The following is a 21,850-nucleotide window of genomic DNA, read 5'->3' as shown; positions in this document are numbered from 1 at the left end:
AAGCCTGTTAATCCTTGTGGAGTGCAATGTAAGGCAGGTGGTTAGAGCGTTGGACTGGTAACCGAAGGTTGCAAAAATGAATCCCCCCTGAACAAGGCAGTTAACCCACCGTTCCTAGGCTGTCATTGAAAATAAGAATGTGTTCTTAACTGACTTGCCTAGTTAAATAAAGGAAAAATATATATTTTACAAAAATCGGCCACAATCGGTGTCCAAAAATACCGATTACCGACTTGAAATCGGCCCTAATTAAATCGGTTGACCTCTAATAATGTGCCTATGAACCAAAGTTATATTGTTAGCACTGAGGCAGTGTGCCCTAGTAGGACGTCCACCGTGTGCAGCTCACCCTGCACTAACATAAATAACATGTGCATGTCTACGTCTGCTAAGCGTCCCAGTAAAGCAATGAAAACAATTAAGCATGCCAGAAAAGTGCTAAAAATAGCCCACATTGGGCCTCCCGAGTGAAGCAGCGGTCTAAAGCACTGCATCGCAATGCTAGCTGCGTTACTACAGACCCTGGTTCGATTCCAGGCTGTATCACAACCGACCATGATTGGGGGTATTGATCACATCTTTACTATTGCAGCAGAAATTAGCTTTAAACCAGTATCCAAATCCATCGACTGTAGTGGTCACAATAAAGTAGCCATATCTAGGAAAACCAAAGTTCCAAAGTCTGGGCCTAATATAGTGTATAAGATGTCATACAATAACTTTTGTATTGATTTTTATGTTGTTGATGTAAATAATATTTGTTGGTCTGTGGTGAGTAATGAGGAGCAACCAGACGCTGCACTTGACACATTTATGAAGTTGCTTATTCCAGTTACTAATAACCCATTAAGAAAATGACTGTAAAACCTGTTAAATCTGTGAATTGATGAGGAATTGAAAAATGGTATGGTTGAGAGGGATGAGGCAAAAGGAATGGCAAATAAGTCTGGCTGCACAACTGATTGGCAAACGTACCGCAAATTGAGAAATCATGTGGCTAAACTGAATAAAAAGAAGAAACTATACTATGAAACAAAGATTATTTATATAAATAATGATAGTAAAAAGCTTTGGAGCACTTTAAATGAAATTCTAGGCAAAAAGACAAACCCAGCTCCATCACTCATTGAATCAGATGGCTCATTCATCACAAAAGCCACTGATATTGCCAATTACTTTAACGATGTTTTCATTGGCAAGATTAGCAAATTTAGGCATGACATGGCAAAAACAAATGCTGACCCTACACATCCAAGTATAACTGATCAAATTATGAAAGACAAGCATTGTAACTTTGAATTCCATAAAGTGAGTGTGGAAGAGGTAAAAAATGTTTTTGTCTATCAACAATGACAAGCCACCGGGGTCTGACAACTTGGATGGAAAATTATTGAGGATAATAGCAGATGATATTTCCACTCCTATTTGCCATATCTTCAATCTAAGCCTACTAGAAGGTGTGTGCCCTTAGGCCTGGAGGGAAGCAAAAGTAATTCCGCTACCCAAGAATAGTAAAGCACCTTTTACTGGCTCCCGAGTGGCGCAGCGGTCTAAGACACTGCATCTCAGTGCTAGAGGCGTCACTACAGACCCTAGTTTGATTCCAGGCTGTATCACAACCGGCCATAATTGGGAGTCTCATAGGGCGGCGCACAATTGGCCCAGAATCGTTCGGGTTATGGTTTGGCCGGGGTAGCCCGTCATTGTAAATAAGAATTTGTTCTTAACTGACTTGCCTAGTTAAATAAAGGTTAATCAAAATAGCCGACCAATCAGCCTGTTACCAACCATTACTAAACTTTTTGAAAAAATGACGTTTGACAAGATACAATGCTATTTTACTGTAAACAAACTGACAACAGACTTTCAGCATGCTTATCGGGAAGGACATTCAACAAGCTCAGCACTTACACAAATGACTGATGATTGGCTGAGAGAAATTGATGATAAAAAGATTGTGTTAACTGTTTTGTTAGACTTCAGTGTGGCTTTTGACATGATCGATCATAGACTGCTGATGGAAAAACGTATGACTTTACACCCCCTGCTATATTGTGGATAAAAAGTTACCTGTCTAACAGAACACAGAGGTTGTTCTTTAATGGGAGCCTCTCCAACATAGGTAGAATCAGGAATTCCCCAGGGCAGCTGTCTAAGCCCCTTTTTTCAATCTTTACTAATGACATGTCACCAGCCTTGAGTAGATGTACAGTATGCGGATGACTCGACACTATACACGTCACCTACAATAGCGAGTGAAATCACTCCAACACTTAACAAAGAGCTGCAGTTAATTTCAGAATGGGTGGCAAGGAATAAATTAGTCCTAAATATTTCAAAAACGAAAAGCTTTGTATTAGGGACAAATCATTCACTAAACTCTAAACCTCAATTAAATCTGGTAATAAATAATGTGGAAATTGAGCAAGTTGAGATGACTAAACTGCTTGGAGTAATCCTGGATTGTAAACTGTCATGGTCAAAACATGTTGATACAACAATAGCTATCCATAATAAAGCGCTACTCTGCCCTTTTAACAACACTATCAACAAGGCAGGTCCTACAGCCTCTAGTTTTGTTCCTACCTGGACCACTGTTCAGTAGTGTGGTCAGGTGCCACAAAGAGGGAAGAACAAACTATGGGAGGCATACAGTACTACATAGAGCCATGGCTACATGAAATTCTATTCCACGTCAGGTAACCGATGCAAGCAGTATAATCACATTTAAAAAACATAAAAATACACCTTATGGAATAGCTGGGACTGTGAAGAGACACACACAGGCACACATACACATAAGACACGCACTCCACACACGTACACATAGATTTTGTATTGTAGATATGTGATAGTAGAGTAGTGGCCTGAGGGAACACACTTAATGTGCTGTGAAAAGGGTTATGAAATGTAATGTCATGTAATATTTAAAATTGTATATGACTGCCTTAATGTTGCTGGACCCCAGGAAGAGTAGCTGCTGCCAAGGCAGCTAATGGGGATAGGGTTGCAAAGGGTCGGAAACTTTCTGGAGAATTTCCAGAAATTACGTTAAGCCCGGGAATTTGGGGAATTTTCCTTAAATTCATCAAAACAGTTAGCTTATAACAGTGAACCTTTTTTGTGGGATACACATGAGGCAATTCTAGGTCTTGTGGCATATTTTAGTTACACTATCCCCAAATCAATGGAATTGCAACCCTCTGCATGCACAGTGCATTCTTCCATCACATGTGCAGTGCACTCTTCCATCACATGTGCAGTGCACTCTTCCATCACATGTACAGCTGATTGTCAAGATCTTGTACACTAATGAGATGCTATTGAGCCCACACTAGTACACTGTCTGAGCCAAGGACTACATGCTTTCTGGTAAGTTTTGACTACAATACTGGGTGGGTGAATATATTTTATATGACATAACTAGTAAATAGTAACCTACAGAAAAGTTTTTTATTTTATTTTTATTTCACCTTTATTTTACCAGCTAGGCCAGTTGAGAACAAGTTCTCATTTACAACTGCGACCTGGCCAAGATAAAGCAAAGCAGTGCGACACAAACAACACGGAGTTACACATGGAATAAACAAATGTACAGTCAATAACACAATAGAAAAGTCTATATACAGTGTGTGCAAATGAAGTAAGATTAGGGAGGTAAGGCAATAAATAGGCCATAGTGGCAAAATAATTACAATTTAGCAATTAAACACTGGAGTGATAGTTGAGCGGAAGATGAATGTGCAAGTAGAGATACTGGGGTGCAAAGGAGCAAAAAATGAAATGACAATATGGGGATGAGGTAGTTGGGTGGGCTATTTACAGATGGGCTATGTACAGATGAAATGATCTGTAAACTGCTCTGACAGCTGATGCTTGAAGTTAGTGAGGGAGATATGAGTCTCCAGCTTCAGTGATTTTTGCAATTCGTTCCAGTCATTGGCAGCAGAGAGCTGGAAGGAAAGGAGGCCAAATGAGGAGGCTTTGGGGGTTACCAGTGAAATATACCTGCTGGAGCGCATGCTGCTATGGTGACCAGTGAGCTGAGATAAGGCGGGGCTTTACCTAGCAAAGAGTTATAGATGACCTGGAGCCAGTGGGTTTGGCGACGAATATGAAGCGAGGGCCAGCCAACGAGAGCAAACAGGTCGCAGTGGTGGGTAGTATATGGGGCTTTGGTGACAAAACTGATGACACTGTGATAGACTGCATCCAATTTGCTGAGTAGAGTGTTGGAGGCTATTTTGTAAATGACATCGCCGAAGTCAAGGATCGGTAGGGTAGTCAGTTTTACGAGGGTATGTTTGGCAGCATGAGTGAAGGATACTTTGTTGCGAAATAGGAAGCTGATTCTAGATTTAATTTTGGATTGGAGATGCTTAATATGAGTCTGGAAGGAAAGTTTACAGTCTAACCAGACACCTAGGTATTTGGAGTTGTCCACATATAAAGTGTGTTTAAATAATTTCTCATTTAAAACTTGTTATGGCTTGGGGGCAGTATTTCGACATCTGGATGAGAAGCGTGTCCAAAGTAAACTGCCTGTTACTCAGGCCCAGAAGCTAGGATATGCATATAATTGGTAGATTGGTCGCCCTTCATTGTTTTTCCTTTCTATTGAATACGCTATTGTCCGGTTGAAATATTATCATTTATTTAGACAATAGACAACCTGAGGATTAATTATAAACATCGTTTGACATGTTTCAACAAACTTTACCGGTACTATTAGGATGAATTTGTCTGTATGTTGTGACCGCCATTGATCCAGTGGATTACTGAACAAAACAGAGTTATTGGGAAATAAAGAGGGACTTTATCGAACAAAACAAACATTTGTGTAACAGGGACTCTTGTGACTGCAACCAGATGAAGATCAAAGGTAAGTGATTAATTTTTTCGCTATTTATGACTCCTCTACTTGGCTTAAAAATGTTTGTATGCTTCCATAAGCGGGTTGCAGTCCTCAGATAATCGCATGATATGCTTTCGCCGTAAAGCTTTTTTGAAATCTGACACAGTAACAAGAAGTTCATCTTTAAGCCGATGTATAACACTTGTATCTTTTATGAATGTATTTTGAATTTGGCGCTCTGCAATATCACCGGATGTTGTCGAGGTGGGTCGCTAGCGGAACGCCTGTGCCAGAGAGGTTAACAATTTCTGCTAGTTAGTCTTTGCTACCATGTGGCTTTTAGCTTGCTTGATCCTGCTAACTGAGGAGTGTTAATTCACCTGTTTCCATACATGTGTCATTTTAAAACATTTATCTTACAAAGAAGTTGTTTAATCTAACTGCTTAACTATTTATCAGTACATGGAATTGTATTTGGGTTTTTTTACTCCATTTTTTCTAATCTTTATAGGAAAATGCCACGGGCACTATTTGATGTGGAGATATTTCACTGCAGCTAATGTAGAAGAAAAATCTGTGTACATTTGCAAATACTGTGCCAAATCATATGTGAAGAATGCAACAAAGATGCAAAATCATCTGGCCAAGTGCATAAAGTTGCTCACAGGCAATGTGTATTGGAATTTCTGAATGTTCTTCGCCCAGCAATACACCCCTCCAACCAGACATGCTTTATCTACTCATTTGCTGGATGCAGAGCTCAACAGAGTTCAAGTGAAGGTCAAGCAAATCATAGAGAAAGCAGACTGTATTGCAATCATCTCTGATGGGTGGTCGAATGTTCTCCACCACTCTACAAGAGTGCAGACACAAGGGACAACAGACACACCGGTCTCTACATTGCAGATGAGCTGAAGGCAGTCATCAATGACCTTGGACCACAGAAGGTATTTGCACTGGTGACAGACAATGCTACGAACATGAAGGCTGCTTGGTCTAAAGTGGAGGAGTCCTACCCTCACATCACACCCATCGGCTGTGCTGCTCATGCATTAAATCTGCACCTCAAGGACATCATGGTGCTGAAAACAATGGATACACTACAAGAGAGCCAAGGAAATAGTTAGGTATGTGAAGGGTCATCAAGTTATAGCAGCAATCTACCTCATAAAGTAAAGTGAGAAGAATAAGAGCACCACATTGAAGCTACCCAGCAACACCAGTTGGGGTGGTGTTGTCATCATGTTTGACAGTCTCCTGGAGGGGAAGGAGTCTCTCCAAGAAATGGCCATATCACAGTCTGCCGATATGGACAGCCCCATCAAGATGATATATTTTGGGAGAGAGTGGTAAGCAACCTGAAACCTATAGCAGTAGCAATTGCACGGATTGAGGGAGACAATGCCATCCTATCTGATGTTCAGACTCTGCTTGCAGATGTAAGAGAAGAAATCGGTACTGCCCTGCCCACTTCACTGTTGCTCCAAGCAGAGGAAACTGCAGTTTTGAAATACATAAAAAAGCGTGAAGACTTACACCTGAAGCCCATACACGCCGCAGTGTACATGTTGGACCCCAAGTATGCTGGCAAGAGCATCCTGTCTGGTGCAGAGATCAACAAGGCCAATGGTGTCATCACTACCGTGTCTCGCCTCCTTGGCCTGGATGAGGGCAAGGTTCTTGGCAGTCTGGCAAAGTACACTTCCAAGCAAGGGCTTTGGGATGGAGATGCAATATGGCTGTCGTGCCAACATATCTCATCAGCCACCTGGTGGAAGGGACTTTGTGGATCTGAGGCTATTTCTCATGTTGCCTCCATCATCCTCCAAATCCTACCAACATCAGCCGCCTCGGAGCGCAACTGGTCCTTGTTTGGGAACACACACACCAAAGCACGCAGCAGGCTGACCAATACAAGGGTTGAAAATTTGGTGGCCATCTGGGCAAATTTGAGGCTTTTGAGCCTGACGAGCCATCCTCAACAAGGTTGGAAAGTGACAGTGAAGATGAGGCCTCAAAGTCTGATGTTCAAGAGATGGACATTGAGGAGGTCCAAGGAGAAGACATGGAAGCCTGAGAGGAAGACAACCAAAGCTTTAGTTGAGTCAACTCATTTAATTAAAGTTCAATTCGTGACAAATCTTTTATAATTGTATTTATTTTGGAAGGATTTAATTATTTGCAATGATGTATACTTATAAAGTAAAAGGTTTGTTTCTGTCTCCATATGATATGGTAAATATATCCAATGCAAAAAAACATTAATTCCCATATATTCCCATTAATTCCCACCTCTGAATATTCCCCAAAATGTGCAACCGTAAATGGGGATCCTTAATAAATACAAATACAAGAATAATAACCGCAACACAAAGAAAGAGAGCAAATAACTGTTTTCAATTGCATTTATTTAGGTTTCTCCATAACATACATCTTACTGTACAACGGCACACATTTCTGAAATAACTCTCATTATAAAATAGGGCGTCTACAATTAAGGTACAGTCATAAAATGCTTTCAGGGAAAAAAGACAACAAAAGCAACAGTAGAACATCTTCATATAAAGCGCAGGGGATTCAGGAAATGATTTGTTGTCGACAAAGCAGAGATTCAGACCACTCATTTCAGAGTACCTTGCATCCTGCTTAAGACCCGTTTTCTCTTGGTTTTGAACTGAGATCTAACTGTTGAAAACAAAATATGACATAACTGGTGCAAATTTCAAGCCAAGACCTTGATTTAGGACTGCAAATCAAATTTGGAGAAGCAACACAATTTTTCTGTACGATCAGAAACTAATATCATTGTTATTTCTCATTTTTTTACCTGACATGGTCAAAGGTGGGAACAATCACTAATACACACAAGAAAGTGGATACCGTCGAAGCGACAAGTAAATTAGCTTATCATTAACATAGTCAACATCAGTAATGATTGTTCAAAAATCCATTAGAGAGGATCTGCAGTCAAGCTGACATAAAGCTATGTGGATCTAAGCGTGTGGTTGGGCCTATAGTGGGCCTGTGTCATTTGAAATAAAGTACATAGACCTACCAGCTTCAGTGTTAGTTCACTAGTGTTTCAGGTGTGGAATATACATGACATTTGACATCCAAGCTGTGTATGAGGGAGTGTGTATAACTAAGGAAAGAGAAAAGATACAATCTGCCATTATATGAAGTGAGAAGCCATTGTCCTTAACAGACATTCAAAGAAGAGAAAGAAGATTTGTCTCAAGTCTTGTGGTAAGCAATGTGTTTCAATAGAACGCCCTACTGACAATCATATAGTTACAATCACCTTCTGTACAAACTTCCTGATTCACACAATGAACTGAAACAAGCCCCTCTGCTAAAATAGAACAAAAAAATAACTTTATATGTGTATCTTCACGATCTGAAATGCAGGTTCAGTTAAATTATTGACGGGGTGGCAGGTAGCCTAGTGGTTAGAGCGCTGGGCCAGTAACCGAAAGGTTGCTGGATCGAATCGCCGAGCTGACAAGGTAAAAATCTGTCGTTCTGCCCCTGAACAAGGCAGTTAACCCACTGTTCCCCGGTAGGCTGCCATTGTAAATAAGAATTTGTTCTTAACTGACTTGCCTTTTTAAATAAATAAAAAATATATAAAATTGACTTTAGTCCATTATTTCAGATTAAAGAGGGCTATGATAAGATTATGGCTACAATGAGATATTGAGTAGAGCCCTGTTCCTTTAAGCCGGTCTGAAAACACAACACAGACAAAGCATAATATTCAGCCACCTAGCAACACTCACACTGTACACACCTCCAACATTCTATAAGAGTGCAAATTTTGCTGATACAAAAAACACATACACTTGGCAAAATAATGAGCACGAATTCCTTTAAAAAAAATAGGGGGTAGATGTGGAGAGTAATGTGCTTGGAAATAACCCAATAAAACAAGGTAGGCTATGTATAGGAGCTGATAATGTCCATGTTTATAGATGTTTATGTAATGTGTATATTTTAGAATAAATTGAATGGGTTTGTTTTACCTCAAAGGAGATAACCCCTGACACAGTGATACATCCAATTTTATAGGCTTCCCTTAGAGGGTAACATGACATCCTCTGGGCAAGCAGACACAATAGAACCATCTGGAACACAAGCAGCATCCTACTCACAGAATGACGTCACTGTAATTCTACAGTATGGTTCAAATGACCCCATCCTACTTGTTCTGCTTTCAGAGCAGAAGACAAAGATCATATTTAAGAACAGGCTTCGAAGATCTACAAGTACCTCAAAAACATTCATCCACTGAGTAGCTCCACTAATGAGATGTGTGTGTCTCTTGTAGAAGGGGGGGGGGGGTGAATGTCCTATAGTAACAGCTTGAACCACTCACTGACACTAAAGACTGTAAATGAGACATGACCAAGAGCAACAAATTCTACAAGGAAGGTAAAACAACAAGGATGCTATCGGATGCTACAGTACTAGTGCTACCTGAACATGCTACTGATTGAGACTGCAGAGCTATGCTCCCCTGCCATACTGTACCATTCCCCACAAACACAAGCACACACACCCTGAAATAAGGAAGGATTTCCCTCATCATACAACACTATTATTACTGATTATCCATAACAGAATTGGGATTGCATACGGTACACCTTCTTAGAGACACCCTTCACTGTTATCATCACTATCAGCTTATAATTTCAAAGGAGTAAATTCTCCCAAATCACAAGTGTTCCCCATCATAACAATACCACATTGTCTATGGACACCCTAACCTTTAGCTCATTCTAGATATCCATGAGATTAGCTAAAGGTGTAATTTGTGTGCACAATCCATTTAGTCAGATAACCCACAGACGATTACATTGGTCAAACAACTCCGGTTGGATGCTCTATAACGGAATGTATGTACAAAGCTTCCAGCAGACTTCAATCACTAGTCTGACTAAACCAGCCCACCAACACACTCTGCTAATCCATGGCTAGTCAACTGTTGGCTTGACTGACCTGTCTAAATGCTAATCTCAAATGAAACCATGTGTATTATGTAATACACTACTTTTGACCAGAGAAACACAGGGCATATGATCAAAAGTAGAACATTATATAGGGCCTACTAAAACATATTTGAGACGAAGGCTAAATCCCAGTTCAGATACGACGAGATAACAAGTAGATAATTTTAGAATGTTGTACAACAGCTGACTAAAGAAGGGGAAATCAGATCAAGACGAGATGTGCAGTTGAGACCTTTTCCACAGCAACAGTGCCTCTTTATAATGACGTGATGAAACTTTGAAACGAAGTTGCCACTTGTAGCAAACGAGTGTCCTAAAATACACGCACAAGAAACAGGGTGCATTTTATGACTTGCCAGATAAATACTGTATCAGCAAGCTAGGCTAGCTACGTGCAGCAACATAGCTAGCTAATTGTCGCTTGGCTGAACACAGAACGTTAGCGCACTTTTCTCTGATTGGCTAAATGGATCAGTCTCGGTAGCAAGACTTTAGCTAAAGCTTTGTCATGTTGAATCTTTGAAACTGCAGGCGACGACCTGAGACGTTCTAAAACGACACCGTTCATATCAAACAAACTTAGTTCTAAAACACCTTAAAGGTAAACTCGGCGGTATGACGTAGATGCAGAAAGTAAACAGCATAGTGGGTAAATTTCCGCAACAACTAACGCAATGAGGCTCAATTTCTCCGTTGTTTTGGTCCTGTGGCTACCACGCGCCAACAGCCTGAAGCGAACCTGTGCGCGTGCGCAGATACTGTGGCGAGCGCGAAGTCTTGAAATCGTTGCTGCACGTGGCAATGTCATTTTGCTGAGTTCACCTTAAAGACAGTTGCGTCGCGTCTCATTATGTATTTGAACTGGGCTTAACAACTCTAACCCTCATCCTGAGTTTCTTAGCATAATAAATTCCTCTCACTTTTATAAATACCATCAAGTACTTTATCCATATAATATCATTTCATATACAGTATAATCTCATCTATTGTCATGACAGCTATCCCTTTGGAAAGGACTAAAATAGTTTTTAAATTATTAAAAAATATATCCCCCATACAATAGGGGGGCTCTGGGCCTATTCAACCTGCACTGGGAGATGGAGACAAGAACCATCGGAGCCCACAGACCCACCACACACATAAGCCTGACTACACACACAAACACATTGCTCACTGTTCCAACTCCCTATAGCCAACACAGACCTTTACCTTCATACCCAGCACACACACACACCCAGGCTTGGTTCTGCTGACAGTAGAAAACAGACATACACACTATGGCTTTCCAGAACTCTACTAGGGCCGTATAGACAGATCGGTGCCCTGGGGCTTGGCAGCTATTCAATAAACCAAGGGTGAGCATTCTTACTCTGCAGGCTTTGGCTCCAGCCAAGCTGAAACACACCTGATTCGACTTATCGACGCCTTGATTAAAGACTATGATTGGATGATTAGTAGAAGAATCAGGTGTGTCCTTGTATGGTAAAATTGCCTGTCCCTGCACTAGACCCAGAGAAAACGTTAATATTTCATTCACTCTCTCTTCCTCTTTAATGACATCTTCTATTCATCCATCAGTCCCATGTCTGTGATTTAGTGTTATCTGACTGCCACACCATCATGTACTTCTGTTGGGAGAAAAGGGATCCCATACAAACTGATCTGAGAGCAGCTTTACAGCATCAATGGGTATGTACCACATAGTAGTGGGGTCAGGGCTTGGTGGGGTCCTCATTCTCTTTTGGTCTCACACACACACACACACACAAACAGACACACACTCTCTTTCCAGCTCAGAGTAGTCTAGCTGTACTCACATAGTCTTTCTCACTCTCTCTCTATCTCTCCCTATGTCTCAGATGAGCCTGGCCTCTCCCTCCATGTCTGGGGTCAGCTCACACACTCCAGTGAAGTGCATCTCCTTGCCCCTGGTTCCCTCAGACCTGGCCCCTCTCTCCCCCAGGCAGGGTGAGGGTTGCTGGGCCGTGGGGTCTGGGGAGGCCCGGGGTGCGCTGCCCGACCTTCTCTCCCTCAGGAAGACGTCAAGCCGACGCAGCATCTGCTTGGGGTTCTTTTTGGCAAACAGCTCCACTTCTGGAGGGGAGCAGAGACACAGTGGATGTCAAGGATGTGATTGTGTTACAAAGGGATGTTGTTAATAATGACATGATACTGAAAGAACTGGGCTTTGTTAAGCCTTGGGTAAAAACACAGGGCGTTACCTTTGAGGACGAAGCCAGAGTCAGAGATAGTCTTCTGCTGGCTCTTCCAAAGCTGGTAGAGGTGCAAGAACGTGGCAACAAAGAACTCATTCAACACCCCCACTACCTGCTGTCGACGGTTACACTCCCTGGATGACCACACACACAAAAGTGAGAACATCTTGTAAGCAAGTGACTAGGCTCTTGTGAGTTTCTGTCAAGCCAATGTGTCTGTGGTAGAGCAGCAGGGCAGGACACTTACTTGGAGAGGGCCTCTTCTCTGAGTGCATGCAGGGCGATGCGGGTCATGTTGATGGACATCACACAGAACGGAAAGTTCTGGAGAAAGATTGGGCAGAAAGAGTAGAAACCAAATGGGATTTGTAAATAAAAAGACTATTCAAGTAGCCAGGAACACATTACATAGATGTCCCTACTTGCCTTAACCTGAATAGTTTGTGGCCAGTGTATGTATGTACCTGTGTGGGGTGTTGGGACAGCTTGTAGATGTCTCTGGCTAGAGGCAGAGTCTCAGGGTCCATCACCAGGTACAGGGTGTGCATCAGCCCCAGGAAACCTGTACCACGCAGGTCTGTGGCTGGGTCCATACCTACACACAGACACACACTCAGCATTTCAGTGTTTTGTTCATTTCTTCATAGCAATATAATCTTATCACACTTTTCATCTCAGTGTGAGGGCGGCATCTAATGAAGTATAGATGCAGAAGACGTCTCTCACCTTGAAAGCCCACATTCTCCCAGTGGGTGCCGAACCGAGGACAGTCCTGCTTGCTGCCTGTCAGCCTCTTATAGATGGTCTGTAGAACACGCATGTGTACAGCCTGACTGTTATCCAAAGAACCTACAGAGAGGAACACACACAAAATCAGCCTCTTATCGTCTGCAAAACGGCTCTCCCGCTCTCTCATTCAAACACACACACTTACACTGTGCGATGGCGAAGACCAGGTCCCTCTCCTCCAGTAGTTCTCGTTGAATTCGTGGCGGGCCGAACAGGAAGTGTGTGATAGCGGCCAGACCCGTCCTACGGATGGTGGGCTGGATGTTCTTCTACAGAGAGAGAGAAGGGACAAAAAGCAAACTGACATTTTTTTTTGTAATGATGAGAGTGAGACTCTACAATGCAGTCCTAAAACCCCCAGACACAGAAAGACCCACATTCTTACCAGCACCTCGCCAAGGTCTGTGGTCTGGAAGTGCTGCAACGCCTCATTAAAGGAGATGAGAGGAGTAGGACTGGACTCCTCACTGACCACTGGAGACACACAGGACAATAACACACTTCAACAGATTCGTATACAACCTAGAATGGAGGAGTAATACGTCACAGCTTTCAGGCAGCCAGGGAATAGGTAGATGTTGCTCCTAACAACAACTCACCTGGTTGGATACTCTCTAGAGCCTCCCACTCCTCTCGAGCCTGCTCCACCTCCGCACTCTCCTCTGCAAACACACACAGTTGAGAAACAAATCCATCACACACACACACACACACACACACACACACACACACACACACACACACACACACACACACACACACAGGTGAGGAGTGTCGTTCAGTCATGGTGATATGGTCCCACCACCTCTCCAGTTAATTTTCAATCTGAACGACACCTTCTCCTCCTCTACGCCATGACACCATCATTTCATACCCTGCCCCTCCTCCTCTTCTTCATCTCTCCACCCTCCCATTGCCGGCCTGGGGGGGGACGGGGACCTGCTAGGGTTGCCTGGTAGCTAGGATACATGGTTGTTCCTTTGGGAAGAGGGGCCACTGTGAGTGTACTGTGTCTTACCTTCAGTCTTGGGTTGTTCTCCTCCTGTAGCCAGGGACTGCAGAAGGCCATTCTGCTTCAGAGCTGAAATCTAGACAAATCAAAAACATTAAGGACACCTGCTCCTTCCATGACATAGACTGACCAGGTGAATGCAGATGAAAGCTATGATCCCTTATGATCCATTACCGACTTGTTAAACCCACTTCAAATCGTGAAGGGGGGGACAGGATAAAGAAGGATTTTTTTAAGCCTTGAGACAATTGAAACATGGATTGTGTGTGCGTGCCATTCAGAGGGTTAATGGGCAAGACAAAAGATTTAAGTGCCTTTGAATAGGGTATGGTAGTAGGTGCCAGGTGCACCTGTTTGTGTCAAGAACTGCAACGCTGCTGGGTTTTTCAAGCTGAACTGTTTCCCGTGTGTATCAAGAATGGTCCAACACCCAAAGGACATCCAGCGAACTTGACAACAGTGGAAAGCATTAGAGTCAACATGGGCCAGCATCTCTATGGAACGCTTTAGACACCTTATAGTCTATGCCCTGACGAAATTAGTCTGTTCTGAAGGCAAAAGCAGGGGGTGCAACTAAATATTAGGACGGTTTTCCTAATGTTTGGTATACTCAGTGTATCTGTAAACACACATTTTTTTTTTTTAAAGAACAACAGTAGGGTCGGTTCCCTTTCCTGTAATGTCTTTGACATGAGGTCCAGTATAGAGCAACTCACTGGCAGAGACTTGAGCAGTGAACTGCCATTGGCGTGCTCTTTGACACTATGGCCTGGCGTCAGTCCATTAATCACCTGGGAATACAGAAACACAACAGGTTACACAATGCCAGTGGTGGAAAGTATTTAAGTAAAAATACTTAAAAGTACTAAAGTAGTTTTTTGGGGGTATCTATACTTTACTTTGCTATTTATATATATTTAAAAAAATATATTTACTTTCACTTCACTACATTCCTAAAGAAAACAATATACTTTTTACTCCATTCATTTTCCGTGACATCAAAAAGCACTCGTTACATTTTGAGTGCTTGGCAGGACAAGAAAATGGTCCAATTCACGCACTTCTCAAGATAACAGGGAGGTCATACCTATTGCCTCTTATCTGGCGGACTCACTAAACACAAATGCATTGTTTGTAAATTATATCTGAGTGTGGAGTGTGCCCCTGGCTATCCGTAAATAAATTAAAAAAAAGAAAATGGTGCTGTCTGGTTTGCTTAATATAAGAAATTTGAAATGATTTATACTTTTACTTCTGATTCTTAAGTATATTTTAGCAATTACATTTACTTAAGTATATTTAATGCCAAATACTTTGACTTTTACTCAAATAGTATTTTACTGGGTGACTTTCACTTGAGCCATTTTCAACTAAGGTATCTTTACTTTTACTCAAGTATGACAACTGGGTACTTTTTCCACCACTGCACAATGCAACATAGAACAGCAGGACCAACAAGCTACCAGTCCATACTGATGATAACAGGAGAGGTATACAGAAACTCCTGCTTAATAAAAATGTTTAAACAAACATCTCTGAAAGGGAAACTCTGGTTGGTTGTTGTACTCACAGGTTTGTGGTTAAAGTGGCCATTGGTTAGCTCCTCTGTCTCTTTACATTCATGGGACACACCATTCAGACCCTGAGAGGAGGGGGACAGACCGAGAGGCATCATCAGACACAGCCAGGGTAGCATGGAAGAACAGGAAGTAAGGGGGCAGGAACATCTCTGTGGAATGAGATGCAGCTAAGGATCAGGTGGTTACCCTCTCACCTGACCTGGGGTGTATTTATTAGTCTGATTCCGTTGCAAAAAGTTTGGTCGGTTGCTAAATGTTTTGCGACTTAAAACGTTTACTCCAAACGGAAAACGTTTTGCTACGAAAATGAGTTTCTCTATTGGACAGATTTTGGTAGGTCCCTCCCCATTTCATTCCGTTTCTGTCCATTTGGTTCCTATAGTAAATAGATTCTGTTGCAAAACAGAGACCAAATGTTTTGCGACAGAATCCAACTAATGAATCCACCCCTGGCAGGATGGTACATTGCCAGTGCAGACACAGCAGAGAAAGAGAACTGTTAGGCTACTTTGTGGTGGAAACCTTTCATTTCCCCATGTGAACACTTTAGAGGGGAAGATGCTTCATTACTTCCTCCTCTACTCACTAACACAATGGGGATTAAAAACAGAAGGGAGAGATGGAAATTCAGCTAAGCACCACGCATTTCGCGGTCAATAGTCAAAACTGTCTAATGGATGCGTCTACAGTACTATAAGGTTGTACCTTCAAGCACATAGATCTGTTAGTGCAGCAAGTCTCATTGTGCAATCTGATTGAATACCACCACACCCACATTGTCTACCCCTGTGATGGTATCACACAGACCGTATACAGTTAACATGTGTACAGAACAGGCCATAAGGTCAAAATGTTGATTTGGAACTTGACTGATATCTGTTGACTGATACTTCCATTTCATTGTATACAGCTGATGCGACTGTTAATCACATAGTTTTACACACAGTTTAAACTACTTCAAAAGGTTAGACTATTCAAGGTTAAAACACCTACCTCCGTGTGTGATGTGACACCGCTGTCCTCTTCCATGGCATGAGTGTGTGAGTCTATGTATGTGTGAGTGGGTAATCCCTGTTCTTTAAAGCCTAATTTCTCAGACTAAGGTGGTCAAAAGTGCTATTGGGAAGACCCTCATGTTGTCTGTGTCCCTTTCCACAACTACTGTTTTTCGAACTTCTCCTTCCTTCCTCTCTCTTGGTCCAGACTAGAGTCAACAGGTTGATCTCATTGAATTAAATTGTTGTGCATCCTGCCCCATTAGAGGGGCTGCAGGGCTGGGTATGGACACTGCTGGTCTGGTATGGCCTCTTTCTTTCCCAGCCGCTTCATTGCTTTGACACTCAATGTTGGCACCTCACATCCACGATGTAACAATGTTCAAACCCAGATGGGGCGAGTCTTGAAGTCTTGCAGAGTTGGAGTGGGCCTTCTCCTTGACAGGATCTAACCAATAGGGGGCACTCATGTCATGCTATGTCAACCTGGTTGTCATGGATATCTGCAATTTGGGGCAGAAAAATAAGGTGGGTAACTAGCTAGCTTACAAATAAAATGTCAAAAGCATAATAATTATTAATGAACACAAACTGATCAAGTGTCTATTTCCAATTATCTTTTGAAAAAGTATCCAAACCAAACTCATTGAATGATTAGCTAACGTTAGCTAGCTACAGTACATAGCTAGAACCGTTATCAAGCTGTCAAACTAGGCTCACCAAATGGTAACGTGATACCGAAGACCCACTCACAGCCTACACAAAAATCAAAAAACTTCAAGGTACAATCTGAAACGTGATTAACGTTACCGGTAACTTAACTGACAACATAACTAACTACCGGTACGTTAGCAAGCTAGCTACGTGAGCTGACAGGCTACTGCTAGCTAGTCTAACTTACTGTACATTCAGTAAGCACTGGCTAGCTATCTACATCATGAATGCGTTTTTTTTTTGCATAACATTTGTGCTCAGAAGACAGTCAACATCAGTGGCTCTGAAGTACCGTCATCCAGCAAGCTAACATTAGCTAGCTAACTCTAAATCTAAGCTAAGTTAGCCTAGTTAGCAAGCTAAATATTTTTTCACAAGCCAACCACTAGTTTAACTACTGGCCTTCTGGACACTGTCAAAACATTTTCGGATTTGTTTTATTTCTCTCTATTTCTTAAACATTCATCTCACAGCAGCGATTATCTATATAATAGTTAAATATCGTTTAATACAGTTTATTTTTACCTCAGTTTCACTCCCTCCAATCTCAGTTTCCCTTCCCCCTTTCCACAGTTAACTTCAAGTGCATTCTGGGAATTGTGGTTTCCTGCCCTGCCTAAACTGCCTGTGCTGGACGGTTCCTTTTCGATTACGTCATGGCTAAAGCAAAGCCAGTGATACATTTCCCAGAATGGACCTTGATTGTACTGGACACTGAAAATCGATGGTATAGTAAACTGTTTATGGTAATATAAACACATATATAACCACAATGCACCTGTCCTGTAAAGTGGCCTGAAAAATGGTATGTGTGAGTGTGCGCTGAGGCCATGGTTGTGATCGGATGCTGTACAGGTCAGAATGATGTGAACTTACTCACTGTACTCTATACCTTTGTTGACGCAAAGTAGAAAAATAATACGTTTACGACTATAATTTCATGTCTTCACGATCCATCCCTCAAACCCCCATAGAGACATCTGGCATTTAACACAAACTGACATATTTGACCGCTCTGCATTGGTTTCCCATTGGCACAGATCTAGAGTCAGGTTAACCACACCCAATCACAAAACTGTCCAGCACCTGGACCAGGGCACATTTTATTCTTTGGCTGACTGCACATTCACATGCTCTTCCGCTTTTAAATTTGAAGGGGGAAAAAATACCTAAAATGAGAAGATAAACATTGCGCCAAAACATTACGATTAGCGCTACATGCGGTTAGTTCACCAATGTGTTTACAGTTATCCAATGGTGTAGGGGAAACACTGGTAGGAAAGCAGTTATTCCTGGTGACTGGCTGTCCCTGGCTGTGGTCAGCTCGCAGGGCTCGGCATGGACATGTACTCTGAGAAATAACAGCTCTCTGACCAGATCCCCCTGGGCACACCACCTATGTAAACCTTTGACATCATTGTGGTAGAACATGTGTGGGCTGGGGTGACGTACAGTAGGTAGTTAAACTGGTGCTCTCCATCCCATCCAGCATCAGGGTTAGCCGGCCTGGCGACCACAGAGAAAGGCTGGGGCATGAGGACTATATTGCAGGCGAGGACATACAGTGAGGGAGAAAAGTATTTGATCCCCTGCTGATTTTGTACGTTTGCCCACTGACAAAGAAATTATCAGTCTATAATTTTAATGGTAGGTTTATTTGAACAGTGAGAGACAGAATGACAACAAAAAAATCCAGAAAAACGCATGTCAAAAATGTTATAAATTGATTTGCATTTTAATGAGGGAAATAAGTATTTGACCCCTCTGCAAAACATGACTTAGGACTTGGTGGCAAAACCCTTGTTGGCAATCAACAGAGGTCAGACGTTTCTTGTAGTTGGCCACCAGGTTTGCACACATCTCAGGAGGGATTTTGTCCCACTCCTCTTTGCAGATCTTCTCCAAGTCATTAAGGTTTCGAGGCTGACGTTTGGCAACTCGAACCTTCAGCTCCCTCCACAGATTTTCTATGGGATTAAGGTCTGGAGACTGGCTAGGCCACTCCAGGACCTTAATGTGCTTCGTCTTGAGCCACTCCATTGTTGCCTTGGCCATGTGTTTTGGGTCATTGTCATGCTGGAATACCCATCCACGACCCATTTTCAATGCCCTGGCTGAGGGAAGGAGGTTCTCACCCAAGATTTGAGAGTACATGGCCCCGTCCATCGTCCCTTTGATGCGGTGAAGTTGTCCTGTCCCCTTAGCAGAAAAACACCCCCAAAGCATAATGTTTCCACCTCCATGTTTGACGGTGGGGATGGTGTTCTTGGGGTCATAGGCAGCATTCCTCCTCCTCCAAACACAGCAAGTTGAGTTGATGCCAAAGAGCTCCATTCAGATGTTCATTGGCAAACTTCAGACGGGCATGTATATGTGCTTTCTTGAGCAGGGGGACCTTGCGGGCGCTGCAGGATTTCAGTCCTTCCCGGCATAGTGTGTTACCAATTGTTTTCTTGGTGACTATGGTCCCAGCTGCCTTGAGATCATTGACAAGATCCTCCTGTGTAGTTATGGGCTGATTCCTCACCGTTCTCATGATCATTGCAACTCCACGATGTGAGATCTTGCATGGAGCCCCAAGCCGAGGGAGATTGACAGTTCTTTTGTGTTTCTTCCATTTGCGAACAATCGCACCAACTGTTGTCACCTTCTCACCAAGCTGCTTGGCGATGGTCTTGTAGCCCATTCCAGCCTTGTGTAGGTCTACAATCTTGTCTCTGACATCCTTGGAGAGCTCTTTGGTCTTGGCCATGGTGGAGAGTTTGGAATCTGATTGATTGATTGCTTCTGTTGACAGGTGTCTTTTATATAGGTAACAAACTGAGATTAGGAGCAGTCCCTTTAAGAGTGTGCTCCTAATCTCAGCTCGTTACCTGTATAAAAGACACCTGGGAGCCAGAAATCTTTCTGATTGAGAGGGGGTCAAATACTTATTTCCCTCATTAAAATGCAAATCAATTTATAACATTTTTGACATGCGTTTTTCTGGATTTTTTTGTGTTTATTCTGTCTCTCACTGTTCAAATAAACCTACCATTAAAATTATAGACTGATCATTTCTTTGTCAGTGGGCAAACGTACAAAATCAGCAGGGGATCAAATACTTTTTTCCCTCACAGTAGTTTATGTATTTTCAAAAGAGGGAATTGAACCATGGTTGTCATCTTGGTCAAGTATTGAATTTGATATTCAGATTGTTTGTTTTGTCTATTTTGTTTGGTTACTTCACTTATCTTCACTTTATGGCTGTGTTTTGAGGTTATACATTCCCTTCCCCCTTTACATATGTTTGTGATAGTGTCTCTTATTCCCTTCCCATGTATTAAGTATAGACCAAGGCCTTGGAGTGCCTTGAACACTTATTCTACTGTAAAAGATTTCATGCAAACGTCAATTATTATGCCTCATAACACAGTTCCAATACATTTATTTTTCCATAACAGAAACCCACCCTCTTAACTATTCACAATCTTCAAATAATCTGTGTATGCAACAGCCAACGTTGTTGCTAAGAGTTTAATTGCCTAAGAAGTGTAGGTTAAAATGTTCACAATTTATACTTTAAACAGCTGCCAAGAATATACCAACGTTAGTTATGACAGTCACCACAGGAGGTTGGTGGCACCTTAATTGGGGAGTACGGCCAAGTGGTAGTGGCTGGAGTGGAATTAGTGAAATGGTATGAAATACTGTACATCAAACATATGGTTTCCATGTGTTTAATGCCATTCCATTTGCTTAGTTTCAGCCATTATTATGAGCCGCCCTCTCTTCAGCAGCCTCCACTGACAGTCACTGCTCTGTAATGCTCATGTTAGATTTAGCTCATTACTTCAATGTTAGCTGTTACTCAAATTCAGAACATTTCCTTTACCAATAAAATGTATATCTTCATCCAAATGAAATTATTTTGTCGGCCTTACTCTCACAGATTTTGATTTAGGCAAGTGCGGCATGCTGTGCTGTGACGTGTGCATCTGTAATCCTAGAAGAGGCTGACTTCTATTAAAGAAAAAGCCTGTCTCTGACAAATATGACCCCCCTTTTTCCCCCCTGAAACCCATTTTCCCTCAGAGCGCACACTATATCCTAGAAAAGTACAGAACTTTCTGGAACAATTACAACTATAAATCATAGGAAAATGTTACAAGGACAATAACAGAGGGCAGACTTCCCCTTTGGCGTGAGTTGTGCTGTTGACTTCATCCCGGGGAATGTACTGCAGGCCCAGGCCCAGGCTCACAGTGCTGCCGAGTCCTTCACACACATGTGAATGGTCAAACACCTGCTTGCCTTGGCAAACACAACAGCCAAATCCATCTAAGACAGGAAAATATTTTATGAACTAAACTTTGTGGTTAGAAAATACCTTTTGAATTCCTCCCCCCAGTTGAAATGGAATATTTCGTAATGATTATGAGGACTTGAGATGGTTCGCTTGTTTTGTGTTTTTCTGTGATGTTCTTGTCATATTTGGTTGTATTAGTTTGATTTGAGATGTGTTCAGATGTGTAATAAATTGTTATTTTTCAGTTGCGGCATATTAAATGATTTTATGACTGACGATATATAAATATTGATTATGTTTGATTGGTATGCCTAAAATGTTTTATTTGTAACTGCTTTTCCACATTTTGTCAAGTGAGATAGTAATAGAAGAAGAATCCTTGTACATTTTAA

General features: G+C 42.0%; 1 protein-coding gene across 1 annotated transcript; it reads right to left on the bottom strand.

Annotated features, from left to right (window-relative positions):
* Nucleotides 1–7,246: 7,246 nt before the first annotated feature.
* Nucleotides 7,247–17,770, bottom strand: LOC106585169 (ELMO domain-containing protein 3). Its single transcript, XM_014171082.2, has 13 exons — nt 17,696–17,770; nt 16,455–16,959; nt 15,452–15,523; nt 14,598–14,672; nt 13,888–13,957; nt 13,469–13,531; nt 13,255–13,343; nt 13,015–13,138; nt 12,807–12,929; nt 12,545–12,675; nt 12,328–12,404; nt 12,087–12,214; nt 7,247–11,958 (listed from the first exon to the last, which is right to left on the bottom strand). The coding sequence occupies exons 2-13, from the start codon at nt 16,488–16,490 to the stop codon at nt 11,720–11,722; spliced, it is 1,227 nt and encodes a 408-aa protein (XP_014026557.1). The 5' UTR covers nt 16,491–16,959; nt 17,696–17,770; the 3' UTR covers nt 7,247–11,719.
* Nucleotides 17,771–21,850: the final 4,080 nt, after the last annotated feature.

This window comes from Salmo salar, chromosome ssa24 (genome assembly GCF_905237065.1).
Source record: "Salmo salar chromosome ssa24, Ssal_v3.1, whole genome shotgun sequence".
NCBI lineage: Eukaryota > Metazoa > Chordata > Actinopteri > Salmoniformes > Salmonidae > Salmo > Salmo salar.
This window is presented reverse-complemented; position numbering and strand designations above follow the sequence as displayed.